Genomic DNA, 19,527 nt, shown 5'->3' on the forward strand with positions numbered 1-19,527 from the left:
ATATCCCCACATGGGTACTGCTTTGTTAAGGAGCTAGTTTAACAGTGAAAACAATTTCCACTGGATTTGTACTTCAGTTAACAAGCACAATGATTTTATTTGCTTTTAAAAACTACATCTCCTATGTACTTTCAATTTCTATTTCCAGAGAGGAGTATAGTTATGTTTTAAAAGAACCCTACATATTGAAGAGTTAAATATTTTCAAGAAAAAAGTAGAATGGAAGAATCACATATTTATTTTAGTGACAGACTAGTTACCAAGACCTGACAAGAATTCATGTAAGATTAATAAACTTATTACACTGAAAACCCTATGTGAGTCCCAAAACAATTAACACACAAAAGCACAAGGAATAAAATTAACTTAAATATCAGAGCCACCACAGGAGGATTTAATTTCCTAAAAACAATGTGGATAATTTTTAAATTTTCATTTCAAAGCAGAGAAAAGAATGGTCCCAGGAAATCTCTCTTAGAGATACAGAGCTCACCTCCTTCACCATCATCTGATCCTCTGAAACTGGGATCCTTCAGCATATCCAGCTCAGCTAACATACGCACATACAACACATTCTGCTTGAACGAAGGGTAGAACCTCTCATCTCGCAGCATCAACTCATACACCTTATTGAATGAGAATGCCAACTTCAGAAATACTTCTTGCATTTTTTAACTAATCAGACTAGTTTTCTGAAATTCTACTTGGACAAGAAGTACTTGTGCATACATGTCTCTGACTTACTCTTAATGGAAAGGTTATCAGAAAATATCTAACTAGTCAGATGTGCACATCTAGGAAGGGAAGTAGCACAATAGCTGTAAATGCTTCTGTCCTCTGGTCTTAACCCTTCCAATTGCAGTATAAACCTATTTGGTCTTTATCCATTTCATAAAAGATTATCTCAGTCCCTCCGTGTGGATAAACCATAAATGTGGACCTGCAAACACTTAAGGCAAGAGGTGAGAAGACAGAAAGAAGGGAAGGAAAAACACCATATGTGACCTTTCTGACAATTTCTAGTTTAGACAATACGATTTAGTCATATCTCACAAAGATTTAACCTCACTACCTCAAACCTTCACAGCCTATACAGTATATATAAATATAGGTACACACAAGTATCTATACATAGCAGGAATTAATTCATAATGTTTGGATACTCATGTCAACTCTAGAACATTTTAATGATTTTTTTCCATGGACTACTGTTCAAGTACTGACATCTAGTAAGAAAAGCAAAAACCCAACCCATCCAGGTTTGAGGAGCCTAATTTCTTTTGTAACATATGGGAAATTTATGCTCTTCAGCAGAATTCAAAACAAGGCCCAGATTTCACAAGGTCCTTAATTAGTCTTAAATGGGAGTCCCAAGTACAATAGTGTGATTCTAAATTCTACAGGTCCTATCACTGATTTGTAACATGAGTCAGAATACCGAAGTAACAATGTAAAATAAAAACATTTCAGACTGCGTAAGTTATTGCCAGAATATTAATAATTCACTTTTCCTTTTTAAATACATATATTAGACTTGAGTGATAAAGCCTACATATGCAGATAGTAAATAGACTGTTTTTTTCTTCAGTACTTGCTGCTTCTGAGTGATTCACTGCAGAAACGGACCAAACTAATTTCTGGGAACAGCTATAGAATTTAATATGGGACCATTACATTCACCTTTGAAAAAGAGAAGTAAAACTGAACAAAAACTGTATGTATCAGTCTACTTATAACATTTTTCTTATATTAGTACATTAAAACCAATAAAAACACGATCATTCTAAACTGTGTTTCTTATTTAGATTCATACAGGAAAGATCTACTCCTGTCTACTGCTTTGAAATCCATGGACTAACAAATGGTAAAGCAAAAGTTGACAATTTCAGATGGGTTTTAGGATTTGGATAATTGACTTCTTTTTTAGAGTCTGTAATTATGTTCTATACTCTATAGCATTAACAGTTCTTGCAAAATAAAGGACAAATAGAGTATACCTTTCTCTGAACGTCATCAAAGATTTCAGGTGTTGGATCCTCATGGTTCAGTGTTTCTGCAAGTTTTGCTACTAAGTTGTCATCAATATTAACTCTTGGAGATGCCTGTCATAGAGATCTAAATCAATTTTGCAGCATAAAAATAAGAAAGCTCTACTTTAACATATAAAATCCAATGCAGTGCTGCAATCTTTAAGTAAACTAAATTTCTTCTTCACAAATATCTCTGTAACTGTCTAAAACATACAAAAGGAGTCAGATCCCCTCCACCTCCAAAATTAAGTTCAGAGCTTGTATTAAAACTTGGAAGTTTCAGTATTGAACACTAGGAATTACACAAAAAACAACTTATATATACATTTTGAAGCAGTAGCTAAATCAGATTTACTCAGACTTACAGACAGTTTTTATTTATTTATGAAAAATATTTAGATTCAGAAATCAAGAACAAGCCAATAAAAAAATAATAGGATGAAGTTCTGAAACATCTGAGGAAAGACTAGCTGTCAGATTGCCATCTGTCCATTCCAAGTGAGCAGTGATTTTTATGCACACACAAATTCAGAACAAAGATGCTTGTCAATACAACTTGATGAGTGGCTGCTTCCACAGAGGAATCCTTGCTGCCTGTTGAAAGATTCCCAGTGGTGATATTGGAGCAATTTACACAGACAATTGTAGGCACAGGATGTTATTTCATTTGATAACCAATCTTAATCCAAGTTTGGACAAATACACAGGTCCATCTTTTTAATAACACTTCATAAGGGGCAGGCAAGGGTGGAGGGCAGAATAAAAGGAAAGAAAAGGATAGCATATGCAGAGAGACACTTTTTTATTCTGTCTTCACATTGTCTCTAGTTTGTGCATTCTAGAAAGTCCATTTCTGAGGAACACATTCGCTGCATCTGACAGGGCAGTCAGTGGCAATAGGAACACAAAACAGGAAGACTTTCTTACTGCTTGACAGGAGAGAAAGAGAAGATACAAAAGCAATAGCTTAAATGTCAACATGTAAGCAACTTGTGCTACATAACAGCCATTTCATATTAACTTAGTCACAACTACATCAAAGCAGTATCAGTACAAAGAATAAACACCAAACTGCAGAATTAAGTTATTCCTACCTTTTCTGATAAATATTGCTCATAAACTCCAAATGCAGCTGCTCTTAATAGACCCTTGGTCTGATTAGTCTGATGTTTTCCATCTTTCTGCCGGCTCTGAAGTACCTCCAGCTGTTGCTGTGCTGTAACCCTGTATCCTTCCACTGTCATCCAGAAAAACAGATGTGCTTGGCCACCAGTTTGCTGCATGTAATCTACAGAAAACAAACCTTAGTTACTGTTTGCATCTTGGAATAGGAATTCTCTATGATGTTGACTACATATGGAACACCAGGATCTGGATATACATCTGGAATGCTTACCACATAGTCAATTAAACAAAACATACATATAGTGATATGTATGTGCATATATGTACATATATACATATTGGTGCTAATCAGTAAAAAAAAACCAGAGCAACTAAGCAGTTGCTGAGGAGCTAAGCACTGAATCCTCAAATGCACATGTAAAAAGTGAATCCATCACTACTGTGTGAATATAACGGGCTTGTCCAGCATGATACAAATGGAGACAAAGTTCAAACTGCATTTCTAAAACATAGGTTCGTAGAATCATAGGATCATTTAGATTGGAAAAGATGTTCAAGACTGCCAGTCTAACACTTTCAAGTCCACCACTAAACCGTGTTCCTAAGCAGCACATGTAAATGTATTTTAAATACCTCAAGGGAGGTATTTAAGTACCTCAACCACTTCCCTGAGCAGCCTGTTAAGCCAGTGCTTCACCCTTTTGGTGAAGAAATATTTCCTAATACCCAATGTAAACCTCATCTCACACATCTTGAGGGAATTTCCTCCTGCCTAGGAGAAGAGAGCAGCCCTCACCACACTAAAGCCTCCTTTCAGGTATTTGTAGAGAGTGAGGAGGTCCCCATTGAGCATCCCTTTCTCCAGCCTAAGCAACCCCAGCTCCCCAGACCACTCCATATAAAACTTGCGCTCCAGACCCTTCCTCAGCTTCAGGACCCTTCTCTGGACTTGCTCCAGCATCTCAATGTCGTTCTTGTAGTCAAAGTCCCAAAAATTCAACACAGGATTTGAGGTGTGGCCTCTTCAGTACTGAGTACAGGGGGTTAGTCATTGCCCTAATCCTGTTGGCCACACTATTGCTGATCCAAGCCAAGATATCACTGGCCTTCTTGGTCATCTGGACTCACTCCTGGCTCATGCCCAGCTGCTGTCAATCAGCACCTCCAGGTGCTTTTCTGCCAGGCAGTTTTCCAGCCACTCTTTCCCCAGCCTGCAGCACTGCCTGGGGTTGACACAAGTGCAGGACCTAGCACTGGGCTTTATTGAACCTCATACAAATGATCCTGGACCATAAATCCAGCCTTCTTCCCTCTAGAGAGCCTTCCTACCCTTGCCCAACTTAAACTGACTGAAGGTGTTCATTTTATGTCCAAGACATCCTCCAACTATCACATCACCCTGTTTGCAAACAACAGGGTCAGACAGGTGCCCTTCTAGTTTGGCTGCCTCATCAACTGTGTCAGGAAGTACCTCCCACACACTCCAGGAACTACCTGGACTGTTTCCATCCACTGCATTAAAAGGACTATAACCACCAACACAACTGATGGATATTCTTAGTACTGGCATTTAGCAATTCCAAGTACACAGTCCTGTGAGCTAGCATATTCTTTATAAATAAAACAGATCAGACAAATTATCACTTACCCATAAAAAACTGTAGTGCAACATTGTCTACCAGAATATGGTCCAGAGGGACTGTGCAAAGTTTTCCAAAGTTTGCTGCCAGTTTCACAGTATCTATTTCCTGTAAGACACAGTCCAATGTGTTCATAGGCTTTTTTTTTTCTAATTAACTTTTAAAACTTCTACTTACCACAAAGCATATAGGTTTAAAAAAATTACATTACATATAATAAAGCAGAATCTCAATTATTAGCTGTTTTCATGATCACTAGTAAATTAAGCTCTTGATTAGAGCTCTTGATTAGAAGGTCATATTTTCTTAATTATTTGCCTTCAAAACAGGCTGCAGCTACTCTACTACATGATAAGTTGGACTTTAATACTGCTGTTCATGTAATATTCTACAGGTCAAATTAACCCCAAATACCTCATGAACAGTGACAGCAGCAGAAAATTAACTAACAAGAATTAATTTCAGCATTTAATGGGCTGCAGGTCAGAACAACTTAAATTCATCTCTGTCACATTTTCTTCTGCCTATAAGACATATCTCACTATTACAGAAATGCCTTCAGGTTCATCTATAGACTGCTTAATCATTTTAATAGTCAATACATGCAGAATATTACATTATCTTGGAACCACATCTAGGCCAAATTGAGAGAGTCAAGAAACTAAGTAAAGCCAAACATACCAACTCTATCAACCCTCAATTATAAAACAAGCAAAACAAACAACTAGTCAGTCACTAGTCAACCTCACTCCTTTAAAACTAAAAAAAAATTTTAAAACACTTACTTTTCCTGACTGCAACCTCTGAATTCTTGAATCACATACTTTAATAACATATAATAAACTGTTTATTTGATTTTTTATAGTGTTGATATCTGCAAGTAAAAACAAAGATGATTAAGCAATGCAGATGATTAAATAAAGTCTTGCTTTGTTTTTTTTTTTTAATTTAAATACCTTGCGAATGAAAGTGAACAAGAAGAAATATTTTTCTCTTCCCCTCCTCAGATTAATGGTTAAACTAACTACCATTAGTACCTTAATATTACTGAAGTTCAGAACCATCAGCCAGGCAGTTTGATTTAACAGAAATACATTTAGCTAACCAAATTCTCTATACTTACTAAAAGGAACCAAACACACACAAACCAACAAAACATTTATGACAACGAAAACTTGAGTTTTATCACTTTTTATGCAATTCCTTTTTTAAGTATTTTATACCATGCTGCATTGGAGCTTTTATTTCTTAATTGTTGTACTATTCAACAGAGATCATGCTGGTAAAATGCATTTCATATTTTGCAAAACAGTTCAGCACTAACCATCTCCTGCTGTATCTAGAGATCGAAGATATTGCAATTCTTCACTTGCTTTGTCTTTCACTGCTTCCAACTCTCCTATATTATCACTTAATTTAATAATATTCATAAAGGCCTCATAGTTACAGTTGGAATCACGAATCTGAAACACAAAGTTTTACAGTGTAAGTAATGCAAAAAAGCTAAAAGTACAAGACATGAATTCAAGTGAATTAGTCTGATACAGCACTGCAAAGTGGCATTTTGAAAATTCTTTGACACTTTTAAATCTTCCTTTTGTTACCAAAATTTTATATGGACTAAGACAGAAAAAGCATGCATAGTCAAAACCTATTTCACACCATCACTTTCTGTTTTCAAGAAGTATAACACAGATACATGGAAAGTCCATCAACCTGAAGATTTCCAAAATCCATTCCACCTTCTTCTGCTATTATCTCCTTAGCTAAGTAAGCAGAAAATGGTGAGGTCACTGAAAAGGTTCATCTTTACCAGGATTCCCTGCAAGTATACATACTCCCAGAGTAATGGCTCCTTAAGATACAGAATTACAAAAATAATTAAAACATCGTACAATGTAATAACGTACTGGGTGGGGGGGGGGGAAACCCAAAACCACAGGACTCCTCTCTGGAACCCTAATTCAGATACCCTGGCAAATACAATTAAGCTATTTAAATACATACTATTTTACCAGTATTGGCATGGAGTGAACCTGCTCTAGGGACTCAAAGGAATTTTTGCAAATGAAGGAAGCAGTGAAGGAAGCCTGCTGTGCTGCCAAGATCACTGGAAACTGTGCTGTGAATGCAGTGTGTAGATCAGGGAAAGGTTGGCAGCTGTACAACACATGCACACAGGTGCTGAGGACTGAGTTCTAATGCTGTCTTTACCATCTGAAGCTAAAAAAGTCACTTCACCCACATCTCTTATAAATGCTCACTTTGATATGGAAATGTAATACGTGGTCTGTAGAAGAAGTGCACTGAAGAAGTGCATTGACATGAGCTGCACGAAGCAGAAAGAATGAAAACTGGATACCGTTGATAAAAGTTAATGGAAAAATCTCCCTAGAAAACTGCTTTCAGAAATAATAGTACAAGCAGTACTTGAACTTAAAACATTTTGCAAATTTGTGCACTTCACAATGAAGAGAGAAGTTTGAATTAACTTCTAATTTTATATTGAAGCTCTGTATTTGATTGCAACAGAATTAGTATCGGACTGTGGTATGCCTAGAAACCTGGAATTAAACTTCTCTTTCCGAGAAACTCATCTTTTCATTCAAGTCAGACTTTATGTCAAAGGTTCCAAAAGCAACCATAATTTATTTCAGTCATCTCTACTTCTGACCTTAATTTCTGCAACAATCTCCATTTCACAAGACTTGCATAAAATGTTTTCCTTATTTTTTGCCCAGTACATTTGCTTCTTAATCTCAGAAAGCAATTTTTAAAAATTAGTTATTTGGTACGTCACTATCATAGCAGAAAGCTTTATGAAAAACTCAGAATCCTATCTCTGGATGCAGCCAGGGGCAGTGCTCAGTAAATAAAGAACAAGGCCATGTTACAAATAAAGAACACGTGTAAGAGGAAAGGGGAATTGAAAATTGAAAATTCGGGTCCAGATGAGCAATATCTTTTCTTACTAAAGCTAGGTTCCTGTAGAATGCATGCAAATTTTTACATGAAATGGAGGAGGCTGGAGTGAAGGAAACACTGTACACATACACTTGAAGCCGTTGCATAATTCCATACATAATAAGAACTTTGAAATGCAAGGGTGTTTTCAGCATCAAATTTCAATGTACACTATAACACTAAAATATATAAATAAAAGGAGAGAAGTTGGGGTGAAAAAATTAAACTCGATTCACGAACTATAAAGGATAATAACGTATAAGAGTATGTTTTAACTTGCTTTGCAAAGAATCAGTAATGTTAATTAAAACATAAACATTCTATTTATGTTAGCTTTACTATATACTACTACATGAAAAAGTTTAGGAGCTCTTCTTGCAGGGGCATTAGAGAGTTATCAAAGTAAAATATTGTTTCTGCCCATTCAGTTGAATTATTTAGGGTTAACACAAACAGTCCTAAAACAAGTGCCCTGAAATTCCTTAGCTGAAGATAAATGTTTCTTAGTTTTCATTCTTGAGACCTCATAAGCTTGAAAGGCCAAACTGTAAACAGAGTCAGGGGAAAACACCTCCACAGTTACTGCCATACTTCCCAACCAGCCAAGCAGAACAGTCAGAGGAGTGAACTTTACACTTTGTGATACCTTTGTCCTCAGTCAGGCAACTTTTGCTGAACAACCAAAATGAAGAGTGCAGATTTTTAGACTCTGTACGTGTGTGTATAAAACTTAATATAGCAGCCGTAAGTTAACTAACTCTGCCAACATATCCATTGGTCACCTTTATACCAGACACCTATCCATAGTGATTACAGGGAACACGAGTAAAGCTTTATATAAAAATGCTCTGGAAATACAAATCATTTTAAACATTTTAAATCTTACCATCCATATGACATACTGATTAATATAATCAGGATCACTGAGCTGGTTTATTAATGGAAGAAGAATTCCTCGGGAGAGGATTTCCTAAAAAACAAAGGATAATTGATCATTTTATGCATTTATTCATAAAGCTACTAAAACTGCAACAATTAAACATCACTGTGTAGAGTTTAAAACACAAAAGTGTAATTACAGAAAACATTTAATTGGAAGAGAATGTGGTAGTGCCTATTAACACTACAAAATGTTCAATTGAAAGAAATTACAAGAAAAAACTCCTCAAGAAAAAAACCTCAAGAAGAAAAATCTACTTTCTCATGCTTTTGTTAAGATAGAGCTAAAAAATGTTCAAAAACATTTCAGACAAACTGTTCAATGCTACTAAATTCTTATCAAGACTCTACTGCTCTTAAAATACCCTAATATTAAATCAGATCAATTTTAGAAAATAAGACCAGCAGTTTAGATCTAAAAAAAATTTTAGACATGAAAATTACGAATAGCTTTTAGAGTCTGTACTCACCCTGACAAAGTATCGCATGATCTTGTTCTGGAAGTCTCCAGGAGGTAGCAATATATACAGTAAAACCTCACACAGATCCCTTAGGAATCCTAGAGAAGGAAAACAACAACTCCTCAGCACAATTTCATATTATGTTGCTTCCGAGCTTACCTGGTATCACCAAATCCCATAGATAAATCCTTAATTCTGAGTTCAAACATACAATCATGTATGTCTTACATTCCAAGCATTACAGTAACACCTTTTACTGAAAAAGATCAGCCTCAAATCCAAGACAACAAAAGCCAAATTGCATGATTAAAAAAAAACCTCCAACAACCTAACTCCAATTCATTTTTCTTACTTAACATATACAGCTTTTGTTCCCCTCCTTCAACACTGTGCCTACAAATATAGTGTTTTTTGAAGGAAGACTACAGAATTGTAATAAGGAAGGTACATCTAATGAAAAGCAGTAAAAATCTGCAAAACCATCCCCTTCTTCTCAGGAAAAAATATTTTTATCTTAAAATTTTTCCAATGAAAGGAGGAAGACTTACATATGTACATGCTTCATTTTAGTTATAGCATTAATATGTACAAACAAGAGGAAATACACACATATGGCAGATAACCACATTTTGAAAGTCATATGCTATGATTTTAATGCATTTCATATTGTGAACATAATTGTTAGCACTTTAATCTAGTCTCACGCATGAAAATATTTACTCAGAGGAAAATATTGAGAGACCTTCTTCATCTTTGGGAGAAGTGCAGACTAGATCACGACAGACTTCTTTTTCCATTTCAACTTCAACCTCAAAGAATGTATCTACAAGTTCCTCAGCTTGATCTATGCAAAAGAAAATAAAAAAAAACTCATGTTTTTGTCAAGACTAGAAACTTGAGAGCAAACTTGAATTACAAAATAAAGCTGACTGTATTTTACAAACATAAGATACCAGCCTACTCAGACTCAAAAAAATACTTCACATTACCTTTCATCTGATTGCCTTTTTCTGCTATCCTTTGCTGAGCTTTTCTGAAAACTCGAAGATGAGTGCCAAAGTCATCAACAAGTCGTGTAGTGAAATAAGGCTGCCAGTCTGTTTCCTTGGACCTGTAAGTAAAGGACATCCATGGAAAATAAGTCTTTTACTGTGAATGCAAAGAACAACAATAAATTCCTACTTCTCCTTCCTTCCAAGAACCACACTGATAGTAAACATGGAAAAGCAAAGAAATAAATCAGCCTCCTAATTGCATATCTACAGAAAACACAAATATTGTAAAATACCCCTCTTGCATGACATTAATATTTATGTTTGATTTAGCTGAAAGTCAACATTTGCATCTAGAATAGTGTTCTGATTTGTGACACTGTCAAATATCTGTGAGAAGTCCTGATATAAACAGTTCACAATATAAAACTAAAATATTCTGCAGGTCTTTCTCAGGCATACTTTTTATCACTTTGGAAGACATCTAATCAAAATAATTTTCTTCTGAATTTGCAGAACATGCACCAGTGAGAAAACACACATTTCACTTGAAATGAAACACAATCCAATATTATCAACAATTTATTCCACTGCTTACATGAGGTACTTAGCATACTCTTCCAACAATACACATACATTCAGATCAGAAAATATTCACAGTTAGATTTACATAAAACCACTTCCTTAGTGGTGCAAAAGGACATCTAACCTAATAATGTGATTGTTCATTACAGGTTTAATGAATCTTCATGCTTGTAATAGCTCTTACACCACACTAAATATTTTATTACTTGAACTCTCACAAGATGCCCACTTTGTTAGAGCAGGAATCCTTCTACACCACTTCCTTTTTTTGTGTTTGTTCCCTCACCAGCTCTTTCTTTTCTCAAGGAGAGAGAAAGAGGTAAGGAACTCTGGAAGAAAGGGAAGGCTACTGCAAAATCTAGATGTGTAAATAAGAAGCTGAGCTGTCCCAAAGGGCCATTGATCAAACAATCCAGATCCCCCATCTGCACGAGACAGAACTGCACAAAACCTCTGGGTGGCAGCCTTACCCCAGGCTCCCAAAGCTGCAGCTCTCAGGGAATACAGAATTCCCACTGTACTCATTCTCCCCAGAGGCTGACAGGCTGTATCAAACTATAGGCGATGGTACTAACCTCAACTGCTTCAGCTATATCCAACTACAGGCATTAGAAATACACTACATCATTTTTTTTTTTTTTCTGTAGAAGAAGAACTGCTGCAGGCCTGTGAAATTGATTTACTTTTGACAGCAGAACACAACTGCACAGGAGCAGTGCCTATTTTTGAAGAGTTACAGTAGTGTAGAAAGAAAAATAAGCTTGCAAGAATTTGACCTACTTCGACACAAACTCAGTGCTCGACACTGTCCAATGAAGTAAACTCTGCCCACACAGAAAAACACTGAAGCTGGGCAGTCAGGTCCATTTCATACAACCATAAGTTTGGTTGCTGTAACAGTTTATTTAGCACAGTTTTCACCATTTCAATGCAGTTTCCTAGGATTTTCATTATTTTGCTATATTATATTATATATTGTATATTATGTTTATATTATAATTAATTTTTTCTAGTATTAAACCCAGCTCTCCATCTTTGACCCTCACTATCAGAAAAGCACACTAACCAACATTTTCAAGTCAACGGGGGGGATAACACTTTAAAATTCCTAAGAAGCTACTTATATTTAGGTGACCCACAACCTATTCTGCAGAGAAAGCAAGTAACAACAAGCACAGTGGGATGAATACCTGAAATAAAAACCTATATAAACAAGTATATGGATATAAAGGCATGTGGTCCCTGGGCTGAGAAATCGGCCATTCTAAAGAAGTGAATTTCCCAGACAGGTTGCTTAATCAAGTAGCAGGAAGTCAGGGAACAGCAGTAAAAATAAGGGGTAATTTAAAAACTACCCATTTGTCCTCAATCAATCCTGTTTAAAAAAAAAATGGTTTGCATATATGACATTCCATTTCATTCTCCAGACTACTATTCTTTTAAAAATACCCATTGTTCATACATATGGAAGAGCCATACCACTTCTAAAAATCACCTAAGGTGATACATATGTTGGATTCAGACTTTTGGACTGAATTCAGACTTACCTCAGGAGTGGCTCTACTCTTTACATGAAAAAGACCCAAATACAAAGAAGTAATGGTTCACAAACTTAAATATTAAATTGTAAAAAAGGGGGTGGGGGGAAAGCAGTTCAGTGCTTTTAGACATTTTGAAATGGCCATTTTCCAAAAGATCATTACTTCAAACACCATCATCACCATTATTTCCCTAGCGGATCAGCAAAAGATTGCATTTCTTATATTATAATGCTAAATTTTTGTAAGTTCTTTCTGTAAAATGCACTGAACTATGCTAGTAAATAAACTTAATCACTTTTCTACTACCATACAACCCACAAATCTTACCTGGCAGAAAACTGAACAAGTGCATACTGAAGAGCCTGCCTAATTTCCAGAAGAAAGGATTCATCATCACTTAGTGTATAATACCAATACTGCACATAGTCTCTCAGGGAAAACTGTATTACCTGAAATTGGAAAGAAAAGAAGAAAAAGAACTAAATAAAAAGGACAAAAAAAAAAAAAGGCAGCAGTTTTTTTGCCTGATAACACACTAGCAGTTATCCTAAAAGGTTACCAGAGTGAACGATACTCCGCTGCCTTATGAAACTGGGAGTGAAACAATAAAATTCCCACACTGAAATTTCTTTTGCAGACCGGTTTGCACACATTGTTTTTATCACCACTACACTGAGAAAATGAAACATAATGAAAACATACTCAAATATTGCCCAATATCCTGGCCCATCTCCCATGTTTTTTTCACTTATCATTTTCATATATGGTAAAATTTGGGATTCTATTTGTCGCTCAACTACTTCTTTATTACATACTTGCAAAAAAAAATAAAAGTTAAATAGTCCTGGTTAGAACTTACCTGTTGCAGAGGTTCATCAATTATGTTTGCACCTGTCAGTCTTCTATCAATCTTAATAGGTCTGGTCTCACGTTTCATTTCTTCTATGCACTTGAAAGAGATTGGGAAACGTAACTTTGCAGAGTTCAGCTCTAATTAAAAAACAGCTCTACTGCTTATGATATATATGTATACTTCCAGTAATGACTGTACCTATTTTTTGTATTATTATAATTTATATTTTCTATATTATTATAGTTTATAAATTATAAATTGAGAGAAGAATAAGTGAAGAGAAGATATAATCAAAGAATCACAGAACAATTTGGGTTGGAAGATCTAGTTCAACCCCCCTTGCAATGAACAGGGACATCTTGAACTACGTCAGGTTGCTCAGAGCTCTATTCAACCTGACCTGGAATGTTTCCAGGCATCCATCACCTCTCTGGACAAGAATATTTTCTGTAGTTTTCTCTATATAGTACATAATAATGAGGAACTACCGGAAACCTACTTCTTGCTTAATATAAAGGAGCAAGTGTTTGCTAAACTACTAAATCAGAAGGAAATAAAACTCAGATAGTAAGAAAAGATGGGAAGGGGGAGATACAACAAGACAAGACACAGGGTATTTACACATCTGCCTCAAATCCATGATGTAGAATATGACCCACTGACTTAAAGAGACTCACAGACTATTCAGAGATGTAACATGCAGTTACTGCTTGTAAGCTGCTATCACTGTTTTCTCACTGTACTTTGGCAATATTGTACCCAGCCTACAGAAACTCTTTGTCTTTTGGGTGAAGCTTAGAGACATCAACTATCATAACCAAACATTTCACACTTCTGTTGAAATTGGAGGGAAGCTGTAATTTCAACTGAAAGTAGCATTCTAATTAACAGTTCAGAAGGGTCTAAACTTAACTTTCATTCAACACCGTTTTATCTCAAGCCTCCCTGTGTGTAGGTAAACAAACAAAAAAAAATGTAGAAAGGTATACAATCTTCCAACAAAGGTACCTTAAGTATTCTCCTTAATGTAGGTATTCACTATATATTTGCTAATAAGCATAATCTGCAGCAATCAAGGACAACTATCAGCACCAAATCTAGTGTTGTAATGTATGGTACATTCTACATGTTGCATCCAGCCAACTTTGATGCTCTGTATTATAACTGACTTCTGTAAAACCAAGCATTTGAACATTTATCTTAGCCTAAAGATTTTCTTTAGAAAAAGAAAATCTCTAAGTTCCAAAAATACCCCAAAACAATTAATAAAACTCTGATGAAAAGTGCATCTTATGAAGAACCAATGTCACCAGAACATCAGACTACCACAAATAATTGAATGTTCAGGTGAATTCTGCTTATACTTGGTTCATGGAACAAGTACAATCTATGCACACCAGCCACTAGAAAGAATATCCATTATTCAAGACTACTTAGGCCAAAATTATTTTAAACACGAAAAACATTTTAAGTTAAAGACATTATCTTCCATACAAGTCAGCAGCAATTTAATGCAGAAATAGCAAATAGGGATCACAAGCAAACAACACGTTTGGTTTTAGTTGGGACTCATCTCTACTTGCACTACTCCCTAAAAGCTCACCTACACTTGTTAACGCTATTTTAATGCAGTGGCAGAAAAGAAAACACTATTGTAGAACACAAACAGACTTTATTTGGTGAACTGAACAGCTTTAAACAGCATTTCATAAGTCACCTAAAAACAAACGCCGTCATATTACAAAACTTAAATCCAGAGATTAGTGGAGACAGATCAGTTGAGGCACTAAAGTGCTGTGTCAATAGTCCATACTGAAACCTACTAATCTAAAGATGTCAAACTACTGAATTTGCAAAGATTACACAAAAAACTCCACAAGATTTTATTATTTTATAAGGCAACCAGAGTATAAACATACTGAACCCAAAACAGTAACATTAACATTAGAAGTTTCAGCACTTAGAGGAAATTTAAAAAACAGAAAAACTTCTCTAAATCTGCTCTCAACATACAGGATATTAAGGAACACTCCACAACCTATATAACAGAAGCACTAAAGTCTATATAGCACCAAAACATTTTAGCCATCCAAAATGAGGTTTCATTAACAGAACAGAAACATTAGCTGACTGCTGACTTTTCCTTTTTCAGCCTTAACCTTCGTACTTTTCATCTGGAGCAGTGACCATACTTTACAGTTTAGGGTATACTTTCAGATTTATTTTAAAATATTCAAAGGTTTAAGTGAACAGGACGCTTACCAAATGAGCAATGAACCAGTGACAAAGTTCTCTGACTAGAAAATATACTGCTGAATCACAAGATAAATTTCTGTGTGCTACTGATAATGCTGAACACTCATCCCCTTTGATAGACAACATGAAGTAAACTGACAGCTAAGAAAGAACAGGATGCTTCAATTATTAAACATAATTAGTCATCTTTGGGTTCAAGTATTTATTTTGATGAGAACAAATGGATTAGGCCAAGATATATCTAAACTTCTGAGCTAACAAGATGCATTGGTTCATAAACCAGGAATTCCTAGAAATTCTACCTCTTGGCTATTAACAACTTCTTCTGTACTAAACAGATTCAGATTTATCCAGTTAGGAACCCTGAACTTAAGTCCATTAACAAAAATGATGTGTCTGTTAGGTATTCAGGAAAGAAAAAGAGCTGAAAAGTGGATTCCACTGCTGCTCTGTATTCTTCTATGCCTTTCCAGAATTTTTGCTTGGTCTTGAAGAGAACCAAAGATAACCACAGCATCCTTGAAGTACTGCAAATCTAGACCTTGTAACAGTTTAACTTTGTCAGTTAGGCAGGCAACTTTTTGACCACAATCAAAGGTGGAGACTACAGATGGAAGTGATGGAAGACACCTGAATAGTTGTGAGAACCTTGCACATAAAAGCAAGGAAGATCTATCTCCCCAAACAAACCAAGATACACAAGTAGTCTAGAAAGGAATGGTTTAGTAATTTTCTCACAGATATTAGCCAGTTGTATCATACCCATTTCTCACAATGAAGAAACAATACTTTAATCAAACTTTCCATAACCTATTAAAAACTTGTATTTCATAAAGGAAAAATATTACATTTCACTTACACATTGCAGCTGACTCAAAAGATAAAAGCAGGTACTTTGATCTTGAGAAATGGGCACAATTCTTACATTAAAACTATTTCTACCCAAGTTATAAAATCTGATCTAGAAGTTAAGACCAGAAAACTTTCCTTACCTTAGGGATCCCAACCGATGTACAAGGGAGAAACGAATGTTCACACTGCTCAAGGTATTTTTCTGAATTGCTTTTTCCAAATAAAAGAGTAACCACAAAACCCCTAAAAATGGAAAAAGAAATACCAGGTACAATTTTCCCACCTCTAGAAAATATTTAACAGCAAGTTATAAAATGACAATACATGACAGTCCTCACTGTTTACTCTTGTACTTTTTCACATTGTAACATGCTGCTCAAAATAACTGACACAATCCTAAGTATGAAGTTTCCCAGTCTTGTATTGTCTGTCTTGATATATTCTTACCTCACATCTATATAGCACTGTCTATGCTACAGTGTGGCTGCTGTGATGGCACACTGCCTGTGTTCACAAATATTAGCACTTGGAAGAGGGGTACGTACAGAAGTTGCTTTGGTTGCATTTGTATGGAGAGTCTCCAACATTATGAAGAAATAAACTCTGTAGGCTGTTCCACTGTAGTGTAAGCCACAAAATAACAGTCCAGGAATAAACTGATGCAGCAAGCATAACAAACTGCTGCATATGTTTAGACATTGTGCTTACCCTTTTGCTAGAACAGCATGAAATTTATTTACAGCTTATGACACTAGGGCACAAAAACACATGAACATCTAGCAGGTTTTACTAAGAAATAGATGAAAATCTGCTCCAATTCTAGCATAAGCAGAGCATGTGGCCTTTGAAATATTGAGCAAAGACAAAAAGAAAACAGATTAGCCTTGGGATGGCTAAACACACAGTTTTTTACACAAATTTCAAAGCATTCAATTTAAATGCCAGCTGACCAGCATTTGTGACCACAGGAACTCACAAAGCTATTCCAGGCTTAAAATGTGCTGAAGTATTACGTTTTTTTAATATAGATAGCTGTTGACACATGATACTCTCATTTATAAGATTAGAGAAAAAATCCTATCCAAGCTAAAATATGTAATTTAAAGGTTTTAATTCCCAAAATTTAAAAAAAAATTTCAAAAGAATCCCAGAGGCCCAGTAATTCAGAAGTTGTGAGGTCAATTCCATGAAAGAGGTGAAAAAAAAAAAAAGGAAAAGGCTACACAAACTATTATCAGTAACTTGACAATACATAAGAGGAGTTCACCAGATACTCCAATGCCATTACATCTTTACCTGCCATAAGACAGAAAGAAATAAAAGCTGGTTTAATTGCCATCCTGCTCCCTGTAACATTAAAATCACCAATGGGAGTTCGCAGACAAGAACTTGCTTAGGAAAATCTCAATATTAGTTTCAATAATGTTTTGGTTTGTTTTTAATTATTCAAGTTTGAATTTTCTTTTGTTTATCTATGACTTTTCTATTAGAAAACTCAGCTGTCTTTTAAAGAAAACAGTATACTCAAGTTTGGCCTAAAATCAACTTTAACTTCAAACATTATCAGCCAGTTGCTTCTCTTCTTTTATTCAAAAGGACTGAAGCCTTGGAAATAACTGCCTTTAGATTATACCTCTGTTTTCTCTCAAATATTTTGATACTTTTAAACTTAATGACTCATTAAAAAACAGTAATATTACCAATATGGTTTAACAAAATGCTAATCTTAGATGCTTTGAAGTACTTTCAGTTTTACACTAGAAATACTAGGAGCTGCTTTTTCTCTGGCAGAAACTAACACATTTTATTCTCTGATGGAAAATCTTGTGAGCATTAGAAAAGGATACATAGTCTGACCATTCAGGGCATCTGTTAGCTAACCTGAATCTTCAAGTGTAAATGCTTATTTAATTAATCAAGAGGATTTTCAATACATGAATGAGAAATCATATTAGTCTTCTCTAAATTAATAGAGCAGGAAAAGGAAAATATTCTATTGCTTCATTTTTCAAAATTCTTCCAAAGATTACTGGATGGCCAGCTTTTTTAAGGGTAGATTAACAACAGAACAAAGGTAAAAGATAGAAAAATTAAGGCCACAGATTTATCACTTTCCCCTCCAGTCTGAAATGTAACAGTCTCAGCTGAACACTTTGTGAAAGCCAAAAAGCAGCTATAGAACCATTCCTGATTTGGTCAGCAGTTACAATCATTAATGGAACCAGACAGTCACATAAATATGGATGTGATTGAGTATCAATAATTATGGGATTTGATGACAGAAGGAATTCTTTTAAATAGCAAAGCAATTGATGATCCAACAAATTTCAATTTTTCTATTTAGTAAAACCACAAGTCACACCATTTTTATTTCACATCCTTAGGGCTAAAAGAGGGAAGGAAAGAGAATAAGATAAAAAACACTCTTAGTAGGATATTAACAGACAGGCTCAGCACTTAGGTAAAGGGGTCTACACCAGCACTTGAAGGAGAGGAAAAAAGAATACCATGCTGTAATATTCTACACAGGTTAAGTAAACAGTATCTATCTTTAGCCTCCTGCTTTTGAGCTCTGTTCCCTGAGTGAATGAGTTACCAGATCCTGAATGGAAAAAGGATAACATTTCATAAATCAGTCTTGAAACAAAACAAAATTAAACAAAGAGAAATTGTGATTTTGAACTTTTGTTCATACACACAAATCGTTTCAGTATTCTTCTATGTACACCAAAAACAACAGTACACTTACTACAACCATCTGTGCAATCACAGAGTTGAGTGCAAATCAAAAAGAAATAATTAGCACATAATTGGAGTTAAACAGTATAAACAGATTGATTACATTGACACAGATATGGCATCACCATTGTCTTCCTGCCCAGAACACTGATGTATTATTTAAATGGTTAGGTCAATACTAAGAGTGAGACCAGCTGTGATTCAGCATTTTCTCTTGCTAAAACTGCAAAAAGGGACAGAGGTTGGACTTCCAGCTAGTGGAAATCAGAAACCTTTGACACAGGCCACTTCTTTTTTGAACAAAATATACAGACACTAAACACACTAGAAAACAGTGTGACAAATTGAGTAAGAGCACCAAGTTTCAACAAAAAAATCAACCACAAAAATCCATGCCCAAAATTGCTATTTTGGGCCAGAGAAGGGCACAGTAAATATTATGGACACCACTATAATAATGAGCTAAAACTAAATTTTTGTTTTCTAAATTTATACATATGATGCTATCACATATAATTGCCAATCACAAGTGCAAAAGTTACTTCATAAC

At 35.3% G+C, this 19,527-nt stretch overlaps 1 protein-coding gene across 4 annotated transcripts in view; it reads right to left on the reverse strand.

Moving 5' to 3' along the window:
* The window catches only part of SNX13 (sorting nexin 13), a 62,691-nt gene that overhangs the window by 21,325 nt on the left and 21,839 nt on the right, over positions 1–19,527 (reverse strand). For all 4 annotated transcript variants that reach the window (XR_009933932.1, XM_062508191.1, XM_062508181.1 and 1 more), the window contains exons 3-15: positions 16,379–16,481; positions 13,137–13,226; positions 12,605–12,726; positions 10,149–10,270; positions 9,902–10,003; positions 9,169–9,257; positions 8,646–8,729; positions 6,120–6,258; positions 5,581–5,669; positions 4,804–4,903; positions 3,125–3,318; positions 1,998–2,102; positions 494–626 (exon numbers count right to left, since the gene is read on the reverse strand). Coding sequence is in view for 3 of the 4 variants with exons in the window: in XM_062508191.1 (XP_062364175.1) it covers positions 494–626; positions 1,998–2,102; positions 3,125–3,318; positions 4,804–4,903; positions 5,581–5,669; positions 6,120–6,258; positions 8,646–8,729; positions 9,169–9,257; positions 9,902–10,003; positions 10,149–10,270; positions 12,605–12,726; positions 13,137–13,226; positions 16,379–16,481 (1,472 nt within the window). In the remaining variant the exon portion in view is untranslated. The remainder of the gene's footprint in view (positions 1–493; positions 627–1,997; positions 2,103–3,124; positions 3,319–4,803; positions 4,904–5,580; positions 5,670–6,119; positions 6,259–8,645; positions 8,730–9,168; positions 9,258–9,901; positions 10,004–10,148; positions 10,271–12,604; positions 12,727–13,136; positions 13,227–16,378; positions 16,482–19,527) is intronic.

The sequence above is a fragment of the Cinclus cinclus genome, chromosome 1, assembly GCF_963662255.1.
Source record: "Cinclus cinclus chromosome 1, bCinCin1.1, whole genome shotgun sequence".
NCBI classification, from domain to species: Eukaryota; Metazoa; Chordata; class Aves; order Passeriformes; family Cinclidae; genus Cinclus; species Cinclus cinclus.